We start from the raw sequence: 17,794 nt of genomic DNA, 5'->3' as shown, positions 1-17,794 counted from the left end.
CAACTTCATTTGTTTCGGGGCCCCCCTCATCGCCACAACAAAGAGAAAGATTCACATTGGCTGACTGTTTAGTCCAAGGCTCTAGCGTGCCATCGCTCTATTTCTCACACCCGTCTCTCACACACACACTCTCTCTCTTTCATCCCAGTTTTTCAGTCAGACACAATTCCCCCTCTCTTCCTTCATCTCTCTTTCCATGACAACCCCGCAGCCGATGCAGGACCGCCCGCCCACCGACCCGGCCTCGCCTACTTCGTCGGGTCTCAAAGTAGACGTCAACCTCAACACAGAGAACTCGGCCTTCTACAGCGAGCCCATGTTCGAAGGTACATCCAAGGCCTCGCCTACTCGGGAAACCACCATGCCCGATATAAAGTCAACGCCTCAGCAGCCCATTGCGGTCGATGTAACCACGAACCAGGATTCGGTCCCTGCAGAGGTCGCCGCAGAAGTTCCCATCCCGGTGACCCCAGTTCAATCCTCAGCTAATCCAGCCAGTCCTGTCAACCCTGTCAGCCCAGCCGGCCCTGTTAACCCTGTTAACCCTGTCAACTCTATCAGTTTTCTCAACACTGCAAAGCCTGCGAACACTGCCAATGCAGCCAGCCCTGCCTCGCCCGTTACCATTTCGGCGCCGCCAACTGTTACCATGAACATCACAGCAACGCTTACGGACGACGTCGACTCTGATGTTGAAATGATTGAGGACAAAGGTGAGCGATACGCGACTTGGGAGCCATTGCCCATTACTGTGTCAAATCAAACCAAGCGCCTCGGCTCTGTCCCACACAAGATAAAACAATTCTCTCTGCACCGAGGGGGGAGGGGGGAGAGAGAGGACGATTGAAGAGGTTCTTACCGCTTGCTGAACCTCGCAATAGATGGACCAGCCAGTGCCGCGGCAACTCTGTCCAAACCAACTGCACCAGCTGCGCCGGATGCGGCTCCCAAGGAGAACGGAATACAGGTTACGGAGGAGCTCCAGAACAAGATTCTGCACAGATTGATTGAGGAGCTCCACACTAAGAACCACGCCCTGAAGGAGAGCTTGAACGAGACATTGATGGAGAAGCAGAGCGCGGACGACGAACTCAACCGCACTCGAGGCGCCTATCATGATCTCCACAGACAGTACATGGATCTTCAGCAAAAGCTGGCCAAGCGGGACAGGGACTATGAGGTCATGTCTAAGAACTACCTGGAACATGTGCGGATGATTCGTGCCACAGACGACGATCACGGCACCATCAGGGACCGCCTGACGCAGCTCAAGGCTTCGATCGAGCATTTGATCCGAAAGGCACAAGGAGGGCGCTCTGTGAATCTCAACAAGGAAGTCGCAGTGGAGCATTTCAAGAGTTCGGGTCTTCTCGATGGGTTCCCGGTTCCTGAGGATAAACTGGAGTCTTACCATCTGAACCTCTATATGGAGTCTGTGGTCATGCGAACGCTCATCTCGAATTTCTTTGACAAACCTCTGAGCTCCATCTTTGACTACAACAAGGGATTCAAGGAGATCTACGACTGGATGCATGTGCGTAACGAAAAGTCGGCTGTGCGTTGGAGGCAGCAGCTCTGCAAGATGTTAGCAGACGACCCCGCCACCAAGACTCGGCAGGAACAGGAGGTGGCGACGACTGCTGAGGATCTTTCAGGATTGATTTCCAAGGTGTATACAAACGCGAACGAGCAGGCCAAGATCCGGGATATCTGCAACAAGGCATTCGAGCTCGCAATAGCCATGACTGGACTCGAGTCTGTCATTACTCCTGTGGCGATTCCGTTGAACACGCCATTTGATGAAGAGACTATGCAGACGTCTCTGAAGAGCAACCCTGAGGGCAAGGTGGCCCTGGTGATCTTCCCCGCCTTCAAGGACAAGGAGTGTGCATTTGACGTCAGGCCTAAAGTGTGGTGCTACTGAGTTTTCAAGGCAGAAGTTTTTTTTTTTTGTCCAACCATTGTCGACGGGTTTTTAAGCATCAGGAAACGCTGCTTTGTTGGCGGCCTTTTATCCCATTTTCAATTGCCCAATAAAGTTCCACAGAATGAGTGACAGCGGCGAGCACTGCCAATGGTGTAAGCACGAAACTGCAGCGTGGATGATATAGCCGGCAGCACTGGATTGTAGGACACGAGTAAGAGGTGTTTGATTGGTCCATTCGCAGCTGCAAGAGGATCAGCCCTTTCTCATGCAAGCTTGGGAAGCAAAATATCGCTGTTTGCTGATAGATACCGATGCTGGTGCTGAATTTACTGTTTTGTTTGTTATGGTTCGTTTGATCTTTAGTGCGGGTTGGTATGCCAAAAATATGCAGTTACCCAGTTTCTCCCGCAGTCCTCTTGCGTGATTACTCCTCGGAGGTTTGCAAGAATTCTTAAGAGAGTGTGGCACAGCTCCGCTGCGCTCAGGAGGTATAGCCATCCTAGAATATCTAAGGTATTATATGAGAAGTGTACCTGTCCATCTTCCGGGGTTGTCTAGGGTCTGATCGGCATGGTCCAAAGATCCAGATTTCTTTGGCGGAAAGGCTGACCAACCGAGGCTGACGATAAACTTGACGGGAATTCAAAAAAGAGGCGTCCACAAATGATCGAACTGCGCGTTGGTTTGCGGTGACTTCTAACGCCACACATGAGCCGCGACTTGTCCGAGGGGCCGCAGAGCCTCGACCCTTCTTTTAATCAGATTTCCAAAGACCTGGATCCTGTTGAGAAGATGGAGCGTTCTTTAGCACATGAGGAGGGGAAGGAAAAGGGAGCATCTGAAGGATCCATCGGAAATAATACCTGTTTACCGTTGTTTTTTGTTTTGTTCCTTTTTCTCTATCCCCCCCCACCTCCCCCTTTTCTTAACCTCCTCCTCGGTGGTTGTTTCCCAGTAAATTGCAAACCCCTCTTCTTGCTCTGCCCGGTCTTGCTTTCCCTCAGCCTAGGGCAGGTTGCACTTTTTTTTCACTCCCAGTCTGTATAGAACATGAAATAGCGCGCGGCGGTGATTCGCCCTTTGGAATAAAACTCACTCACAGTCGCATCGTTCATGCGGAACACCAGCCCGCAATAAATGTCCCTGGAAAGAGGACGCGCGGCTCATAAGCAGGGTGTATGGGGTGGGACTTACATAACCTGTATCTAACCACACTATCCGCTACAGGTTGCCAGTGGCAGCTATGGCGGGTGGCCAAGTTTCGTAGAGCGCGATCGGGGGCGGAAGAGGTGTGCTGGTCGGAAATGAAGCAGGATCGGTTTCAGGCCCGACCAGCTCACTCGATATACAGCAGCTCGTGAGCAAAGGAGGTACCTGTAAGAGCAAAGTGGGTCATGTCCAGTTCATTTCCAGTGTGCTCTGTGCTCCCTCGTTATTTTATGTGCTCTTTATTCTATTCTATTTCTTATTTTCGTCATTATTGGCCAACTCAGCCCTACAAACATCTCCGTCATCTTCCCGCTTGCAAAGACAAAAAAAAAACAAAAAAAAACGCTCAAAGGCAGAATTCATATAAAGGTGTCCTATTGATCCGCACCCCCCTGTCTAGTTTTTTTTTTTTTTTTTTTCCTTTTCGATTCTGTCAGCTCTGTTCTTGACATTGTTCTATAAACGCTGTTTGTATGCACGACCATCCCCCTCCCGTTACACACCCCCGCAGCCTTCTTTTCTAGCTACATAGCTCCTTCTCTCGCTTTCTCTCTCGCTCCCCTCGCACACACCTGTTCACTCACTCACGGTCGAGCGTATCGCCACCAAAACGACGGCACCCTATCAGATTGCACGATCCAAAACCTACGCGTCTCCTTTGCACCCCCTGCTCCCCCCTGCCATTACTTTAACCTTCGTCTCTCACTCTCCTGCCTTACTTGGCTGAGCACTGGGAAGGACAACCCCGTCTATGGACACATCGCCAGTCCGTTCATAGCTCAGCATCCACTTAAAACACAACCCGCCTATCTTTCTGCGGCCCCATACACAACCCACAACATGTCCAACATCATCGCCCCCATCGTGGCCCGCTACAGCCTCTTCTTCACCCTAGCCCTCTCAGATTCTTCCCGAGTGGCCCGATCGAAGCACCCGCGCCAGGTAGTGAGCGAGCTCGTGCTGAATGCGCAAGAGCGATTCCAGACGCACTATTATGCAAACGCAGCCCGCAAGGTACGACCACTGACTGGCCCCGCATTTTGTATTTGTTATTTGTTATTTGTTATTTGTTCTGCAAAAGACTCGAGAGGGCGTGCGACTGCAGAGGTGAAAATGCAGTCTAGCCGTTTAGTCCTCGCGGATGATGTGGTGGTTATGAAACGTATCTCTGTTGCGACAAACAACAACAAGACCCAGAACCTAATCATCGTCTCTATCTCTCTCCGCTCTCCCTCCCTCGCTGTCTCCCCCCCACCACCCCTGGCCGTCCTGATTCGACGGGTTCTCTCCTGTCTCCTGCCGGCCTCTATCTCGCGCCCGCGTCCATGACCTCGCGTTGACAACGTACATCCATGCAACGGTTATCTATGACGATCGCAATTCCTTATCCTCTCTCTCTCTCTCTTTCTCTCTCTCTCCCACCCTCTCTCCCTCTCTCTCTCGTCATCATGATCGCCAACTCTGACTATGACCCTCCCTCCCTCGCTCTTTCATGTGCATTCCCTTCCCTCTCCCTCCCTCCCTCCCTCCCTCCCTCCCCCATCTTACGTGATATTGCCCGCTCATGCCATCCCCACCCATTCCTCGGTCTCCCAGTGGCGTGCCCTCGTCCGGAACGTCTCCACCGCCTCATCCTCATCCACCAACTCCCAGTCCTCGCACTCCTCTGCCGCATTCTCGGCCCCCTCCTCTGCGGCCTCGTCCGCCGGCTTCTCCACACCCCACCTCACCACCGCTGACGGCACATGCGAAGACTGCTTCCCGTGCTGCACATCCTCATCACTCCCTCCACCAATCCCAGCATTCCCGACCAGCGGGAAGAATGCCCCCGACTGCAAATCCCCAGGCAGCGAAATCGACCACGCAACAGCGCTGCCCTCCCCCCCGCCTTCGCCCACGCTCCACTCCTCATCAGCCCATACGCTTCCTCTGCTGAAGTCAGCCTGCGCCTGTACCTGCTTCACCTCCCAGCAACCCAATTTCCCCTTTCCGCAAAGCCTCTCTCGCTCTTCTCGCTCCAAGGCCGACAAGATCGCCCGTCGACGCCAGCGCGCAAAGATAACCGCCGTCGCAACTCTGCTCTCAATCACCCTCACCGTCATCTTCCTCAGTCTCCTGCAGACCAGGCGACAGATCCTGCGCAAGAGGAAATCTCTGAGCAAACAACAGCGCTCCCAACAAGCTTCGCCCAACCCTTCACAGCAGCAGCATGATCGCTCACAATACCTCGCAATTAGAGATACCACCCCTAAAACACAGACATACACCCGCCACAGTACAACAGCTGTCAACACTACTCCAACCCGCCACGTCAAGGATGAGTATGTGACAACATGGCTCAAGCATCAGGATTTTTCACACAGCGATATCGAACTCGAGGTGTCAAGAGACGAGAACATTGACAGGGAGCCGTCTGCTTGTTCAGATGAACGCGCCGTGAGTTTTCGCCCACGAACCCATCGTCGCTCTAGCTCACTATCGAACCCTAGTACATCTATGCCCATGTGCGGGTACCGGTCCTATGCCGAGAAATCGGAGGCGGATCAGCACCGAATGTACGATCAGCACAAGAACCCTTCGTCTCAACTGCATCATTACCGAATCCAGCACTTTCCCTATGTCGAACAGCGTGTCCAGGCACAATCGGTCCAGCACCACCGATACCAGACCGTGCCAGCCGCTGTCGACACCGCCTTTGCCTGTGGCGCGCCTCTGAAGTCGGCCGAGGAGCTCGCGTGGGAACGCCACTATTATTATCAGCGCCTGCAACAAGAGGAGGAACAGATGGCGCTGCAGCTCCAACAGGCGCAGCTGCAGTACGGTGCACAGGTTTATGGTGCACGACCACTTCATCAAGATGCCTCGGTCGCTCGAACCGGTTCCCTCAACCGACTGGCTTCGCCAGCCGTCCTCTCCACCGAGACCTCTCGCGTGCTGGGGCTCTGTCGATCCAACACATTTTCGCTTTCAGCCGCCGCCAAGAGGATGAGCTTGATCAAGAAAGAAAACCCCAGTCGCGCTGCAATCCCCGTGCCTGCAGAGGACACAAAGGGAGCAGCAGTCGCACATAGGAGCAGTCCTGCCAGAGCCACTGAAGTCGTCCGTACGACACCCCATGTAGCGGTCTCGACCACGACTACTCAGGCAGTGATGACCCACAAGAAGACACTGAGACAGCATTTGACGCCGTCCTTCCGTTCCCTGGCAAGACAATGCTCACGCTTCGGCGGCAGACCCAATTCGTTTGCTGGAACGAAGACGACCCCCGTTCCCGATTGTCCACAGGGTCGACGCTCTCTGGGATCACGGTCCGGTGCCAACTTCGTGGCCAGCGGGGGACACATGTCCGATTTCAAACCCCTACAGGCCGGCCCGGAGACGATTGAGATCCTGAAGCAGAATCAGCTGAAGGCATCCCAAACCGAGACACTGCCGGAGCTGATCCAGGTGAACAGGCAGTTGGCTCTGTTTCGATCCAAGACGACGCGTGTACCGGGATCCTCTCCTTATGGACAAATGGGCGCCCGTGCCGAGACACTCCCGTCGCGCTCGAGCCACAGAAACTCGCTGCGATTCGCCAATGGCCGCGGACTGGATTTTTCCACATTCATCGATCCCAATCACGGCCTCCAAGCCCAGGGCTCGGACAAGGAGGAGAGGCGCCCGTTGGCTGCTGCGTCCGTGCCATCCTTATCGGGGGTGTTGGGATCGGAGGCGGTCCCGGATGAGGAGGAACACGAGTCGATGCGTAGACAGATCGCCACGATTTTGTCGCTCACCCGAAAGGACAGGCATCGTCGACAACAAAAGTCCTCGCTTTCGAGATCGGGGAGTGCGACCCTGTCGTTGTCATCGCTGTCGTCGTCGTCGTCTTCTTCTTCTGCGGCGGGATTCCCGCAGCAGCAGCAGCAGCAGCAGCAGTGTCTCTCACCCTTGGCGGTGGAGGCCCAGGAGGTGTTGCCTCAGCAATGGGAGGATGAGGAGGGAGAGGCGGAGAGGGAGAAGAATATGATTGAATCGGAGCTCCAGGATCCCTGTGAGCACATTGCGTTCATGCTCGTGCCAAAGTCGCGATACGAATTCCAGCCCTTGGTAGTGTAGACGCAATTTATTTTTTTGCGCACCCATTTTTTTTTTCTCTTTTTCTTTTTCTGTATATATCATTCGAGGCGTGAGCCTTTTTCATAACATTGTACATAGTCATCCTATCATCTTATACCCCAGTATGCGACCCATTTTCTTTTCTCTGTAGAAGCTAGTCTTGATCAGCAAACAGTGACAGCAACTACAGCAACAATAGCAACAATAGCAATAATAACAACAACAGCAGAAGAGTGTAGAAATATATACAAGCATTCAAAAATATAATCGTGAAAAAAGATTTATTTTTTTTCGGTTCGTATGAATAACAGCTATAGATCGGTATGGAGGCTAAAGCGCGTCCCTCCACCCTCCCCACCCCCACCCCCACCCCCTCAGATTGGGAGGAGAGAAGGGAAGGGGGAGAGGGCAGGGACAGGGAGGGGAATAAGAAGAAGAAAAAGACGAGCAGAGAACCGGGCTAGAGGGGAATCGATTCTTGACTCGAAGGGGGAGGGGGCTCCTCCAGGTGTATTTTTTTTTTTTGGAAGCAATGTCGATCGATGCTTGATCAAAAAAGAAGCAGGTCGCTGGCTCGGAACTAATGCCCTTCACACACACCCTCCCCCCTCTCTCCAGCCGAGAAGCAAAGCAAGGCGAGAGGTGGGCGGTATGGGGAGAGGGGGAGGGTTCGCATACTGCCGATAGGTGCAGGTTGAATGGATTTTTTTTTTTCGTTTTTTTCTTTCTTTCTTTCACAAGACGAAGGGTTGTGAAGGGTGAACGAGGATACACTTGGACATGCAGATCTGCATCATCGCGTCACGAATCTGCTGGTCGTTCTTGACAGGACGAGGGCTACCACAACCCTGGTTGCTGCTGCTGTTGTTGTTGTGCATGGAGTTTCGGCGTGAGGCAGGAGGGGTCATGTCAGGGGAGACCGAGGAAGAGTTCTTGGAATGGCGCTTGATGGACTGCATGGCTGAGGTGTGGTTTTTTGGTTTTTTGGTTGTTGTTTTTTCGAGTGTGCTGAGAGAGAGAGAGAGAGAGAAGGGCGTTAGGAAATGGGCGGTTGTCGTTGGGTGTATTTATACTTTCCTTTGCCGGGGTCAGGATTGATGTCCAGCTGGGATCGATCTTTTGCTCGTCATCTAGACTAATCTGTAGTAATGGTTGTCTATTACGTGTTTATTAGTCTTTTTACACAGCCGGCTATAGTGCGACCAGAGAGATAAGAGCTGTGTGGCCAGTGCCAAGACCGATGCATCGGGGGCTGGGTTGCCCTGAAAGATTGCTGGAGTTCGAAATTCCGTAGAAAAAGAAAACCATAAATAACATCGCGATAAGGAAAAAAAAAAAAAAAAAAAAAAAAAAAAGCGGGACGCGTAGTCCTCGTTCAGTACATGTACAGTACGTTCTTTGAATCTCAACAATCGGTCTGAGCAGGACCACCCTGTTTTCATTCACCGACAGCCCTAATGCCACGAGAGTGAGCAATGGAAAGATTCGGAAGGAATGAGTGCGGGTGGATATTTCCCTGGCGCTGAGGGCAGAGCAAAACGTGCTTGTTGCGAACGTAGGGGTAAAGGTAACAGGCGCTCAGAGAGTTGAAGGGATTTTTTTTTTCTTTTTGGACCGCCTTAATCTCTGTATGTCTAGTGAGGTGATGTCCTCCTCTTTAGCTGTGTCGCCCTATGCCCTACCGGGTTGCATCATTCATTGCTACAGCTGGCAAAGTGGTTGTTAAAAGGGGCTTGCTCGGCTGCGTTCGCCGGCCGTGCGTGAGATCTCCTGGACGATGAGAGGGAAAAAAATATGCTTCCTGACCATTTTTCGGCAAGGGAACGCTCGATTCCTTTTCTGGCCAGTCGCCACTAATTTAGCATTTAAGGGGGTTCAGGGGGGCACAGCGACCGCGCACGGCCTCAAAATCAATCTTCTGTGCAGGATGGCTTGAATAAATCAATCCACTCCCTTAGACCGTCTCATCTGGAAAGAGAGACAGTCACCTAGGATAAATTTTAACGGATACGGCCTGTACAGTTATTCTTGTTGGGGCCGGCGGAGGGGCTCTGGGCGAGACAGGCTACTGATCCACTCGAGACCAATATTAGCCAGCTTCTGAGCACCCACATAGACCCTGTCTATCCATCTCTGGCATCCAATCTCGAGGCACACGAACGCCCGATTCGCTGGCTTTGCCATTCTTCGACCCTTGTTTTGTCGTACACAGCTCAGGCAAGTCCATCAGACGAGGATCTTTTCTTACAAAGTCGTCAGTTCATTTTTCCAGGATCTTGAAACTGCCATTAAATGATAATCGAAATTCATTCGCTCTAACGGCTTCAATATCCAGAACATTCTGATACTCTTGATCAACGATAGTATGAATATCCTTTTTAAAGACTTGGGGAAACACGACACATCGCATATTTATGGTTACGAGGGGCTGACTTAGATCGAATGGGCTTTTTGGCATGTGAATCGAGGAACCTTACTATACACTCTATTCTTTGGAACCCCAACCATGCTGTGCAATCATCGCAGTGTCCTATCCAGTGGACTTAGGCCCAATAAGATAAGCGAGGAAATGTCCGATCTTCATGACCGTGCATTCATAATGATCAACATGCCGTCCATGGCACGAGTATCCTACTTCGACTACGCGTGTTTGACTAGTAGTGAACGCTATAAGCCTGCCAACTCGACTTGACCTCTATCCCGAGGACTATGGCTACCGATTATCATTTTTTTTTTATTCCCTTCAAGACATATACTGAGCCCGTCTGTCATCTCCATCCGTTTCCCTATGTCGAGTTTGGGCTTCCTATAGCAGGGTGATATCTTCTGACCTCGAGACTCAGGACGAGCTCCTTCTGGCTTGGAAGGGGGGTTTTTTTTATTGTCGACGGTACACATTCAGGACTCTGTGCGAATCACCTGGGTGGAGCTCAAGCTATCGCGACGAAGGCGGCTGGAAGCAAGGTAAATATGCTGGTATGCAACTCGAGGAGAGTTGGCAACGTCAACATCCTTACCTGATATTCAGGTATACTACCGTAAGCAGCGCCATGTCGAAACCATAGGCGACGATTCCAGCCATATCCAGTTTTCGTGAGGAGAAGTCCTTTCCAATGCAGCCGAACTTCGCAGCTACCATTACCATCAGTCTCTTTCCTTTGTCCTTCACAGATGGCGTCTCCCTCCTGCTAGACCTCCAGCGTTTGAACGCTTCGTAGATTGCAACGCGATGCTTTGCGTCTCTCGGACAAAACTTTTTTTCTTCTCATATATTGGGGCTACAGTACGCTTTATGTTAGCTACAACGTCGTTGACATGGAGAGAAGTTACGGCACACCCGCGTGGTCCTATTACACCGTGGCCACTGCGAAGACTGTCTGGCTGGCTCTCCGTCTCCTCGCGGAGCCTTGCTCCGATCTGCGGCTCAAGGGCCCATTATACAGAGCTGCCTCCAAGACGATGGAACCGGAAAGATCTACACCGTGATTCATGCATTTTGGGGACTAACCTTGTGTCGTTTGAGAATGTCGTGATTGTTTCTTCCGCATGATCGCAGGTGTCTGAAGAGGAGGATCGGTATGGAGTTGCAAATGATGGGGTCTGAGGTGCAGCTGAATATCTTGTGGAAGTCGCCAGGTCGCCTTTGAATTGTCACCAATTCCGAACACGATAATTTTATCCACCAATATATTTTTGCGGAAAGCCCTGGGTGCCACGTGGAGGCAATGGGTGCTACGACATGGAAGCTTATTATAGTTCTTGTTCCTTTTCGGAGGGCTCTGTTCAAAAGCAACAGCAAAGACTCCAAAGGGATATCGCGCCGCAATCCGCAGTGCTCGGTGACTGCTTGGAGTCTACTGCGGAAAATTTTTGTTTGAAATAGCTGATATTCCACGTAGCTTGCATACTATTTTGCATTTCAAGAAAGCACAACGACAGCAATATGACAGCCACCTCATCCTCGATGCTCACGTCTAGGACTACTTATCGCTACTATTCGCTCCAGGCTGTCGCTGCCCAGGCCTATGCAACCCTCCGTCGCCACCTTGTCTCTATCGTCTTCTCTTCCGCCATCGGTCTCGGCCACGCACCCAACCCCGGCGACAGCGATATCTCGATCTCATGGCTCAAGAAGACCTTGCTTGCTGCAGAGGCAATTCCAAAGGGTGCTACCATCACCAATGTAGAATGCAAAGGACTGGATGAAAACCGCGGAATGGCTGGCGTCATGACCCGTGTCCTTGTCACCTACAGGTCTAGCAATGGATCCAAGGAAACAGGTTCGGAGCAAGATTCACAGGAACTGCACTTGATCCTGAAGAAGAGTGCAGACGGATTTCGCAGGCGGCTAGGCAACATCATCTCGGGTCAGACGCGTGAGGCTATTTTTTACACCTCGGATATCGCCAAGGAACTGACACCCAGTACGCTTCTGCCAAAGGTCTATTACGCACACGCATCGCCATGGCTGGGCGAGTACGTTATCCTTATGGAGGATATCAAGCAGCGCCGTGGACGTGCTGAAGCAAACACTTCAGCTCTACCTCCAGTCGACGTCAACTTTGTCTTTGGAAACCAGATCTGGGGAGTACCGCCATCAGTCGATAAGAGCACATTGCCATCTGCAGTGGCTATGCTCGAGCAGATGTTTATCACCGCTGCTGGGATCCATGCTCAACATTGGAACGACTCTAGACTCTTGCAACTGGACTGGCTCAAGACTGCGGGGTGGTACCGTGGTACCAACCGGGTTCGCTGGGAGTGGAGCATTCAGGCCAGCGCAAGTGCGTGGGAAAAAGGCAAAGTCATGGCCTCAGGCGAGGACTATCCAGTCAAGTATTCAGAAAAGCTGGTTAAAATAATAGACGAGTCGTTGGCGAGCGCTTCCTGGGAGACACTACAACGCCGACTGCAGGACCGATCAGTACCCTTCACGCTGTCCCACGGTGATTTCCATGCCGCCAACATGATCCTGGACAGATCACAGTCTTCAACGTCTCCGGACTTGGCCATCTACGATTGGTCTGAGGTCTGCATCTGGGAGCCAACGACGGACTTGGGACAGACGGTGATCTCGGACGTTGCCATTCCGGTCTTCCAGGCCCATGCTCGGACTGCTCTGAAAAAGTATTGGGAGAGATTGGTCGAGTTGGGTGTTGTGAAGCCTTCAGAATACACATTCGACCATTGCTGGAAGGCGTTCTTGAGAGGAGGTGTGGAGAAATGGCTGCCGATGTTCGCGATCCTCTCCAGCTATCCAGGAATGCCAGCACCGGCGATGCAGTACTTTAATGATCAGCTATTGGCATTTATCGAGCTGGGCGAGGAGGAAGGCGGCATCTCGTATGATATCACTACCGTGCTGTGCTTTGCCCCTCCATCTGCATCGTAGTGTACAATAAAATTCCTATCTTCTGAACGCTTTTCATTCAATCTTTCGTAATATCAGTCACAGAGCGCAAGTAGATTTTCTATGCCGATGCACTTGACTATTGTTTCGCGTAGGATTCGATGCTCCTGGATCCCCCCTGTACCCAAAAAGCAATCGTGGGGCAAACCGCTGAGCTGAGGACGATCTTGATTATGCAAATCCAACAACGGTATTCCTGATCTGCTTGACCGTACAAAAAGTGAGGGAGAACCAGAAGCAAGGAAAATTTATTATTCCAATCCCTGTCATCTTTTATAGTTCATTGTTGAAGGTACTCGACAATGGAAGGACGACTGTTCTCTTTACCTGTTCAACCACATACTTGGTTATGTCGCATGCCCCTGACAGTGGGTCTTTCCACCACATGTGTCGATACTAATGTTTATATATATGTAAAAACACACGGCTATGTCGTAATATGTAATCCAATCGGCCGGACCATTGGCGTTTTTACGGTGAAGACGCAAGCAGAATGGGTAGAATTGGCCTGAAATACTTTCTTCCCCACACTTTTTAGGCCGCATTGTTGATGCCACCTTCTTTAGTCTCTCGGTACTCAAAACAGCCTGTGGGTGGGATGGCGTGCATGAGAAAATACGCCTGAAGGTGAATAATGCAATCTAGGGCGTATTGGCATGGCTCCGGAAGGCCGGCATGACCTCTCTCCGGCTGCCAGGACGCACGTAAGTATACATATACATCTCATATGTGTATGTCTCCAACGGCACAACATATTCAATGCACCGGATCCCTATTTCTTGTATTGTTTCCCTCTTCTTTTTTTTTTTTTTTTTTTTTTTTTTTTTTTTTTTAATGGCTGCGATTCGAGATGCCCATTTGTCGTCTGTCCATGATTCCAACGCGTCGTGATGGGACCCAGATTTTCCTGACGACTGACGCCGCCGTTCTTTGGTATCGTTATGACGACCTGCAACCTCTCAAGTCTGGGGAATTAGCGGATTTGGAGCAAGGGAGGGAGGACAGGTTGTTCTACGATACTCACAGTCCTGCTCACGTTATCCGGTTCATGTAGTCCTTCTTGTCTAGCCAATGCTGCAAAGCACCATCGATTGTCCCTCTTCTTCTTTCTCTTTACTATCTCTTTTCTATGATCGTCCATTCTCGCCGACAGTCTCCCAAAGTCCGAGCTATGGCCCTACCATATTAATTTCTTCTCCAAGATCCTTCTCCCCTGCTTCATTTTACAGCTGCACCTCTTAGTTTATATAGTCCAATCGATACTCTCCTGTGTACCTTTGCATCTTCTAATCGGTAATGATGAGGCTCTCCTTTGACATGAACGACGGATACGTTGTGTTTTGCTGCGCGTCTCCTTTCTAACGCGATTTGTCTGTGTCACCATGGTTCAAATAATTTGCCACCAAAAGCATCACCCAATCGAACGGATAACACAGCACTTCAGGGGCAATGCTTTCATCTCATCACGGTGAATCCGCCACCCCAGCCATAGCCTCTCCTTCCTCCAATACCTCTCAACCGATTTACAATGGCGACCACGACCAACTGAAGACCAGCATTGGCGAAAGCTATGCCTCAAAAATGGGCAGGGACGAGGTCATGAACTCCATGGACACTGCGAGATCATCGCCGAAAAGGCACGTCTCCAAAGGAATCAACGTCAGCAGCAACATGGCAGAGATATTTTCACCTCCGATCAAGCCAGCCAGTTTACCATTTGGAGAGCGACTTCAACACAAGGATTTGTTCATTTCCACCGATTTGCACCGCTCAATCTACAACGCGGACCACAGCACATTACTTAACACCCCTCTGACACCAGCAGTTCATGCCTCTCCATACTCACAGCTGCAACAGCAACAACTCCAGTCACCAAATCCGTCAGCGTCAAATCAACAGCGCCTCAATGCACGCCATTCCAGATCTGCAGGATCAGAGAGCGACATACCCGACTACGTCCTCAATGATACACCGCCTGCAAATTGCAAGGTGCCCTTGGATCTGTCGAGAAGATCTTCCTTTCACACTATGATGTCCCCGCCACCTAGCGGTGGGCTCATTAAATCTACTACTGCTCACACCCTCTATTCGGCCAACGAACGCCATGGCGACGCGGTCAAATTCACTGATATTAACTCGCCTAAACCACGAGCGCTTCAAAAACGACGCTCGAACACCTCAAACTCTACCAGGAGGCATTCGGTGCCCAACAATGTCCACAATATCTCGGTAACCGCGGCCCCGCTCAACGTGACAATTCAGAGGTTAGGGATGGGTCAGAGCACATTGGACGCGCAGGGTCCGGGAATGAATGACCCGTACCTGCCTACTCCCACGGATTCGGCCTTCCGACCATCAATTACTGGCGACTCCACCACTAACATGGACTTTACGACCCAAATAACTTCCGCTATTCCATCATTCCTATCTTCAACCTCCGTGGGCACTGCCTATTCCATTGGCGTCCATCCTTTTGATGTCATGCCAGCACTGAATACTGCTGACGCGTGGCCAGCCGGTGATGTCTCTGGAATGTCTGGAATGCCTGGGATGTCGTTGCCAATGTCAAACGCCACCAAATCTGCAACGATCCAATATCTTCAACAACTCCAGCAGTCCATAATGCAGCAGCCCAATGTGTCTAATACATCTCAGGTCCTTCAACAGCAGCAACAAGGCGCGCCTCTGCAGCAAGTTCAGCAGATGGATGCACTGTTGGTGCAGTCTAAGCAGCAAAAGTCATCTCAGCCGGGACAGGGTTCTCAGTCCAGACGAGGATCGAAGGCGAAAGCAAAGCGACGCGTCGGTAGTCTCCCTGCACCTCCAGCGACCCCTTCGTACATGTCCGCTGAGATGCCATGGTCCTCACTCTCTAGCCATATGCAGCAGGTGGCTGCGCAAACGATCCTTCCCTCGCAACAATACAGCAGTGCAGAAATTCTCGCCTTGACCAACAATCAGCCTATAATATCTCCAGCATTCTCTACCTCTCCTTCTCCTTCTTCAGCAGAGACAGCACAATCGCCATCGAATCTAGCGACTTACTATCGCGGCCCTGCGCCTTGCGGCAATCCAGAGCCCCTGTATGAGTACTTGGCTTCACCGACTGTTGTGCCTGGATTGGAAATTATCGGCCATGATTATTACGGCAACTATGTCCAGATTCTTCCTATCTGTCCTGAGACCACCTGCAGCATGAACCAGGACCCTGTCTATCTGAACTTGTTGCAAGCGATCTACGCGCACACGATTCCGTTCCTGGATCTCGCTCCAGGCTCTGAGGAAGAAACACAGCGATTAATGAACGGTACTCACTCCGCAATTTCTACACAATCAATCCAGCCACCTTTCAAGCACCTGCTACCACTGAACGGGTCCGCTGGGATCGGGACTCAAGCAACTTTAGGTAACCAGAGATCAATGACGACATCGGTATCCGCGCCATCGTTCCAGCAGCCCTCGGACAACAACAAGCTCGTTCGTCGCGCTTCTGTGGCCTCAATCAGCTCCACACTGGCGTCTGGTAGTCGTAAGGCGAGCACTGTATCAAATCCTAGCTTGAACAATCCCGCGAGAAAGAAGAAGAACGTACCACGGACTCACCCGTACAAGTCGACAAGCGTGTTTAAGGAGGACAATCCCATGGTTACAGAGGCAATTCTGACACAAGTCGGAGGACTCGGAGGAATCGGTAACAGTGCCACGGTCAGTGCCACCGATCCTCGACATAAGGTCGCTGAGAAGATGGTTCACATGGACGAGGCCGAGTATGCTGTCCACTACTCCAAGCACTACCAATCCATGAACAAGTCAGTATCAACGATCAACCTTTGCCTGGCCCAGACATTGGCCACGCCGATGCCAGGTAGCGGTCAGGGAGCACCGAATCCCAGTTTGCTCATGTCTTCATCTGTCTCTGCGCCCTCGATCGCTAATGCAACTACGAATAGTGTATCTGGCAGCGCGTCATCGCCGTTGGAAACCATTGCGGCCGCTGATTTTATCAGAGCACTCTCCGAGTGCAACGGCGGTATGAATGATCTGGGAATCAACACCAATGAATTGACTTCAGTGGTCTCCGATATGAACTTTGCTCAAAACGACCTCGCTAGTCTGGAAAGCCTGATGAGGATGGATAGTAACGCCGTAGCAACAATGCATGCAGCAGCATCGGCTACATGGCCGCACTGGTTTGATCTAAATCAGCTGGAGAAGGACATCTGTCAGGAGGGAATGACCCACCAAGCATCCGCGTTTTCGTCCGCGTCGTGCTCGAGGAACAACCTACCGTTAACCAGCTCGACCACACTGGCCTCGTTCGCGGGTATTTCCAGAGATAGCACCAGCACAAACCTGCTACTCAGTTCCAGCACCGATCTAGCCATGATGGAGGGTTTGTTAGATGATAACCATCCCCTAATCTCCAAGTCCTCTTCCGATTCGTCCCAAGACAGTGAGATGACCCTCGCTCCTCCAGCATCCAGCGCATATCACCAGAACAGCACCAGCCAGGTTCTTGTTTTCGACCAGTACCCCGGCCCACCCCAAGCACAATCAGGAAGCAGTTCCTTTGATCATTCGGGGCCACCCACATCTTCCTCGACCTCCTCCTGTTCAGGGTCCAACGGTGGCTCTCAACCGTCAGAGCTCAAAAAGTCCATCTCAAACGACCTTGGTATCCCGTATACTTCTTCACTTTTGACCGTCCTCCCCTTCTCGGCCGAACACTCGCATCCAATCTTTCCAACGCGCGGCAACCGACGCTCCGGTTGGTATCGATCCAAATCGGTCGCGTCCCAAGGTCTGAGCGAGATCACGGGCGTTGATTACACAACCACTTGTTGGTACGACGTCGAGCGTCTCCAGAGCGTCGTGCGCGAGTCGATTTCCTTCCAGGAATCAAGCGCATTGAAATCGCTGGAGGATTTGACTAACTCCAATCCTCCCAAAGAAATCACATAACTTGTTAGCATAGAATAATAAAAGGAAAAAAAGGGAAAAAAAGGAAAAAAAATATATGAAGCGGGTACGGATAAAGGCCAGGTCATCATTTGTGAACAAGGAGAGGGGAATCATTATAGAAGACGCGTGGAATGTACAGAATATAAACTTATTTACACAATTCATTTATTTTTTATGGTATAGGC

General features: G+C 51.3%; 4 protein-coding genes across 4 annotated transcripts; all 4 read left to right on the top strand.

The window, feature by feature from the left end:
• Nucleotides 1-196: 196 nt before the first annotated feature.
• On the top strand, nt 197-1,924 carry BC939DRAFT_499252 (uncharacterized protein; the record flags this gene model as incomplete). The annotated part of the gene is made up of 2 exons (XM_051559922.1): nt 197-713; nt 882-1,924. 2 exons carry the CDS (start codon nt 197-199, stop codon nt 1,922-1,924), a joined length of 1,560 nt encoding a protein of 519 aa, XP_051416808.1.
• Nucleotides 1,925-3,545: 1,621 nt separating this feature from the next.
• Nucleotides 3,546-7,507, top strand: BC939DRAFT_438261 (uncharacterized protein; the record flags this gene model as incomplete). The annotated part of the gene is made up of 2 exons (XM_051553815.1): nt 3,546-4,150; nt 4,733-7,507. Coding segments are annotated over exons 1-2 (2,674 nt in total), but the record flags the coding sequence as incomplete, so codon positions are not given.
• A 3,641-nt stretch (nt 7,508-11,148) lies between these two features.
• BC939DRAFT_438255 (uncharacterized protein) lies at nt 11,149-12,868 on the top strand. The gene has a single exon (XM_051553814.1). It carries the CDS (start codon nt 11,181-11,183, stop codon nt 12,627-12,629), a length of 1,449 nt encoding a protein of 482 aa, XP_051416806.1. The 5' UTR covers nt 11,149-11,180; the 3' UTR covers nt 12,630-12,868.
• Nucleotides 12,869-13,733: 865 nt separating this feature from the next.
• On the top strand, nt 13,734-17,642 carry BC939DRAFT_226728 (uncharacterized protein). The gene is made up of 2 exons (XM_051550823.1): nt 13,734-13,940; nt 14,057-17,642. The coding sequence occupies exon 2, from the start codon at nt 14,097-14,099 to the stop codon at nt 17,607-17,609; it is 3,513 nt and encodes a 1,170-aa protein (XP_051416805.1). The 5' UTR covers nt 13,734-13,940; nt 14,057-14,096; the 3' UTR covers nt 17,610-17,642.
• The last annotated feature ends 152 nt before the right edge of the window (nt 17,643-17,794 follow it).

The sequence above is a fragment of the Gamsiella multidivaricata genome (genome assembly GCF_025024155.1).
Source record: "Gamsiella multidivaricata strain RSA 2152 chromosome Unknown BC939scaffold_5, whole genome shotgun sequence".
Taxonomy (NCBI): domain Eukaryota; kingdom Fungi; phylum Mortierellomycota; class Mortierellomycetes; order Mortierellales; family Mortierellaceae; genus Gamsiella; species Gamsiella multidivaricata.
Note: the sequence above shows the minus strand (reverse complement) of the source record. Positions and strands in the feature narration are given on the sequence as shown.

What these genes read in the sequence shown, in the direction of transcription:
- BC939DRAFT_226728 (XM_051550823.1), top strand. Translation starts at nt 14,097, where the DNA reads ATGCTTTCATCTCATCACGGTGAATCCGCCACCCCAGCCATAGCCTCT.
- BC939DRAFT_438255 (XM_051553814.1), top strand. Translation starts at nt 11,181, where the DNA reads ATGACAGCCACCTCATCCTCGATGCTCACGTCTAGGACTACTTATCGC.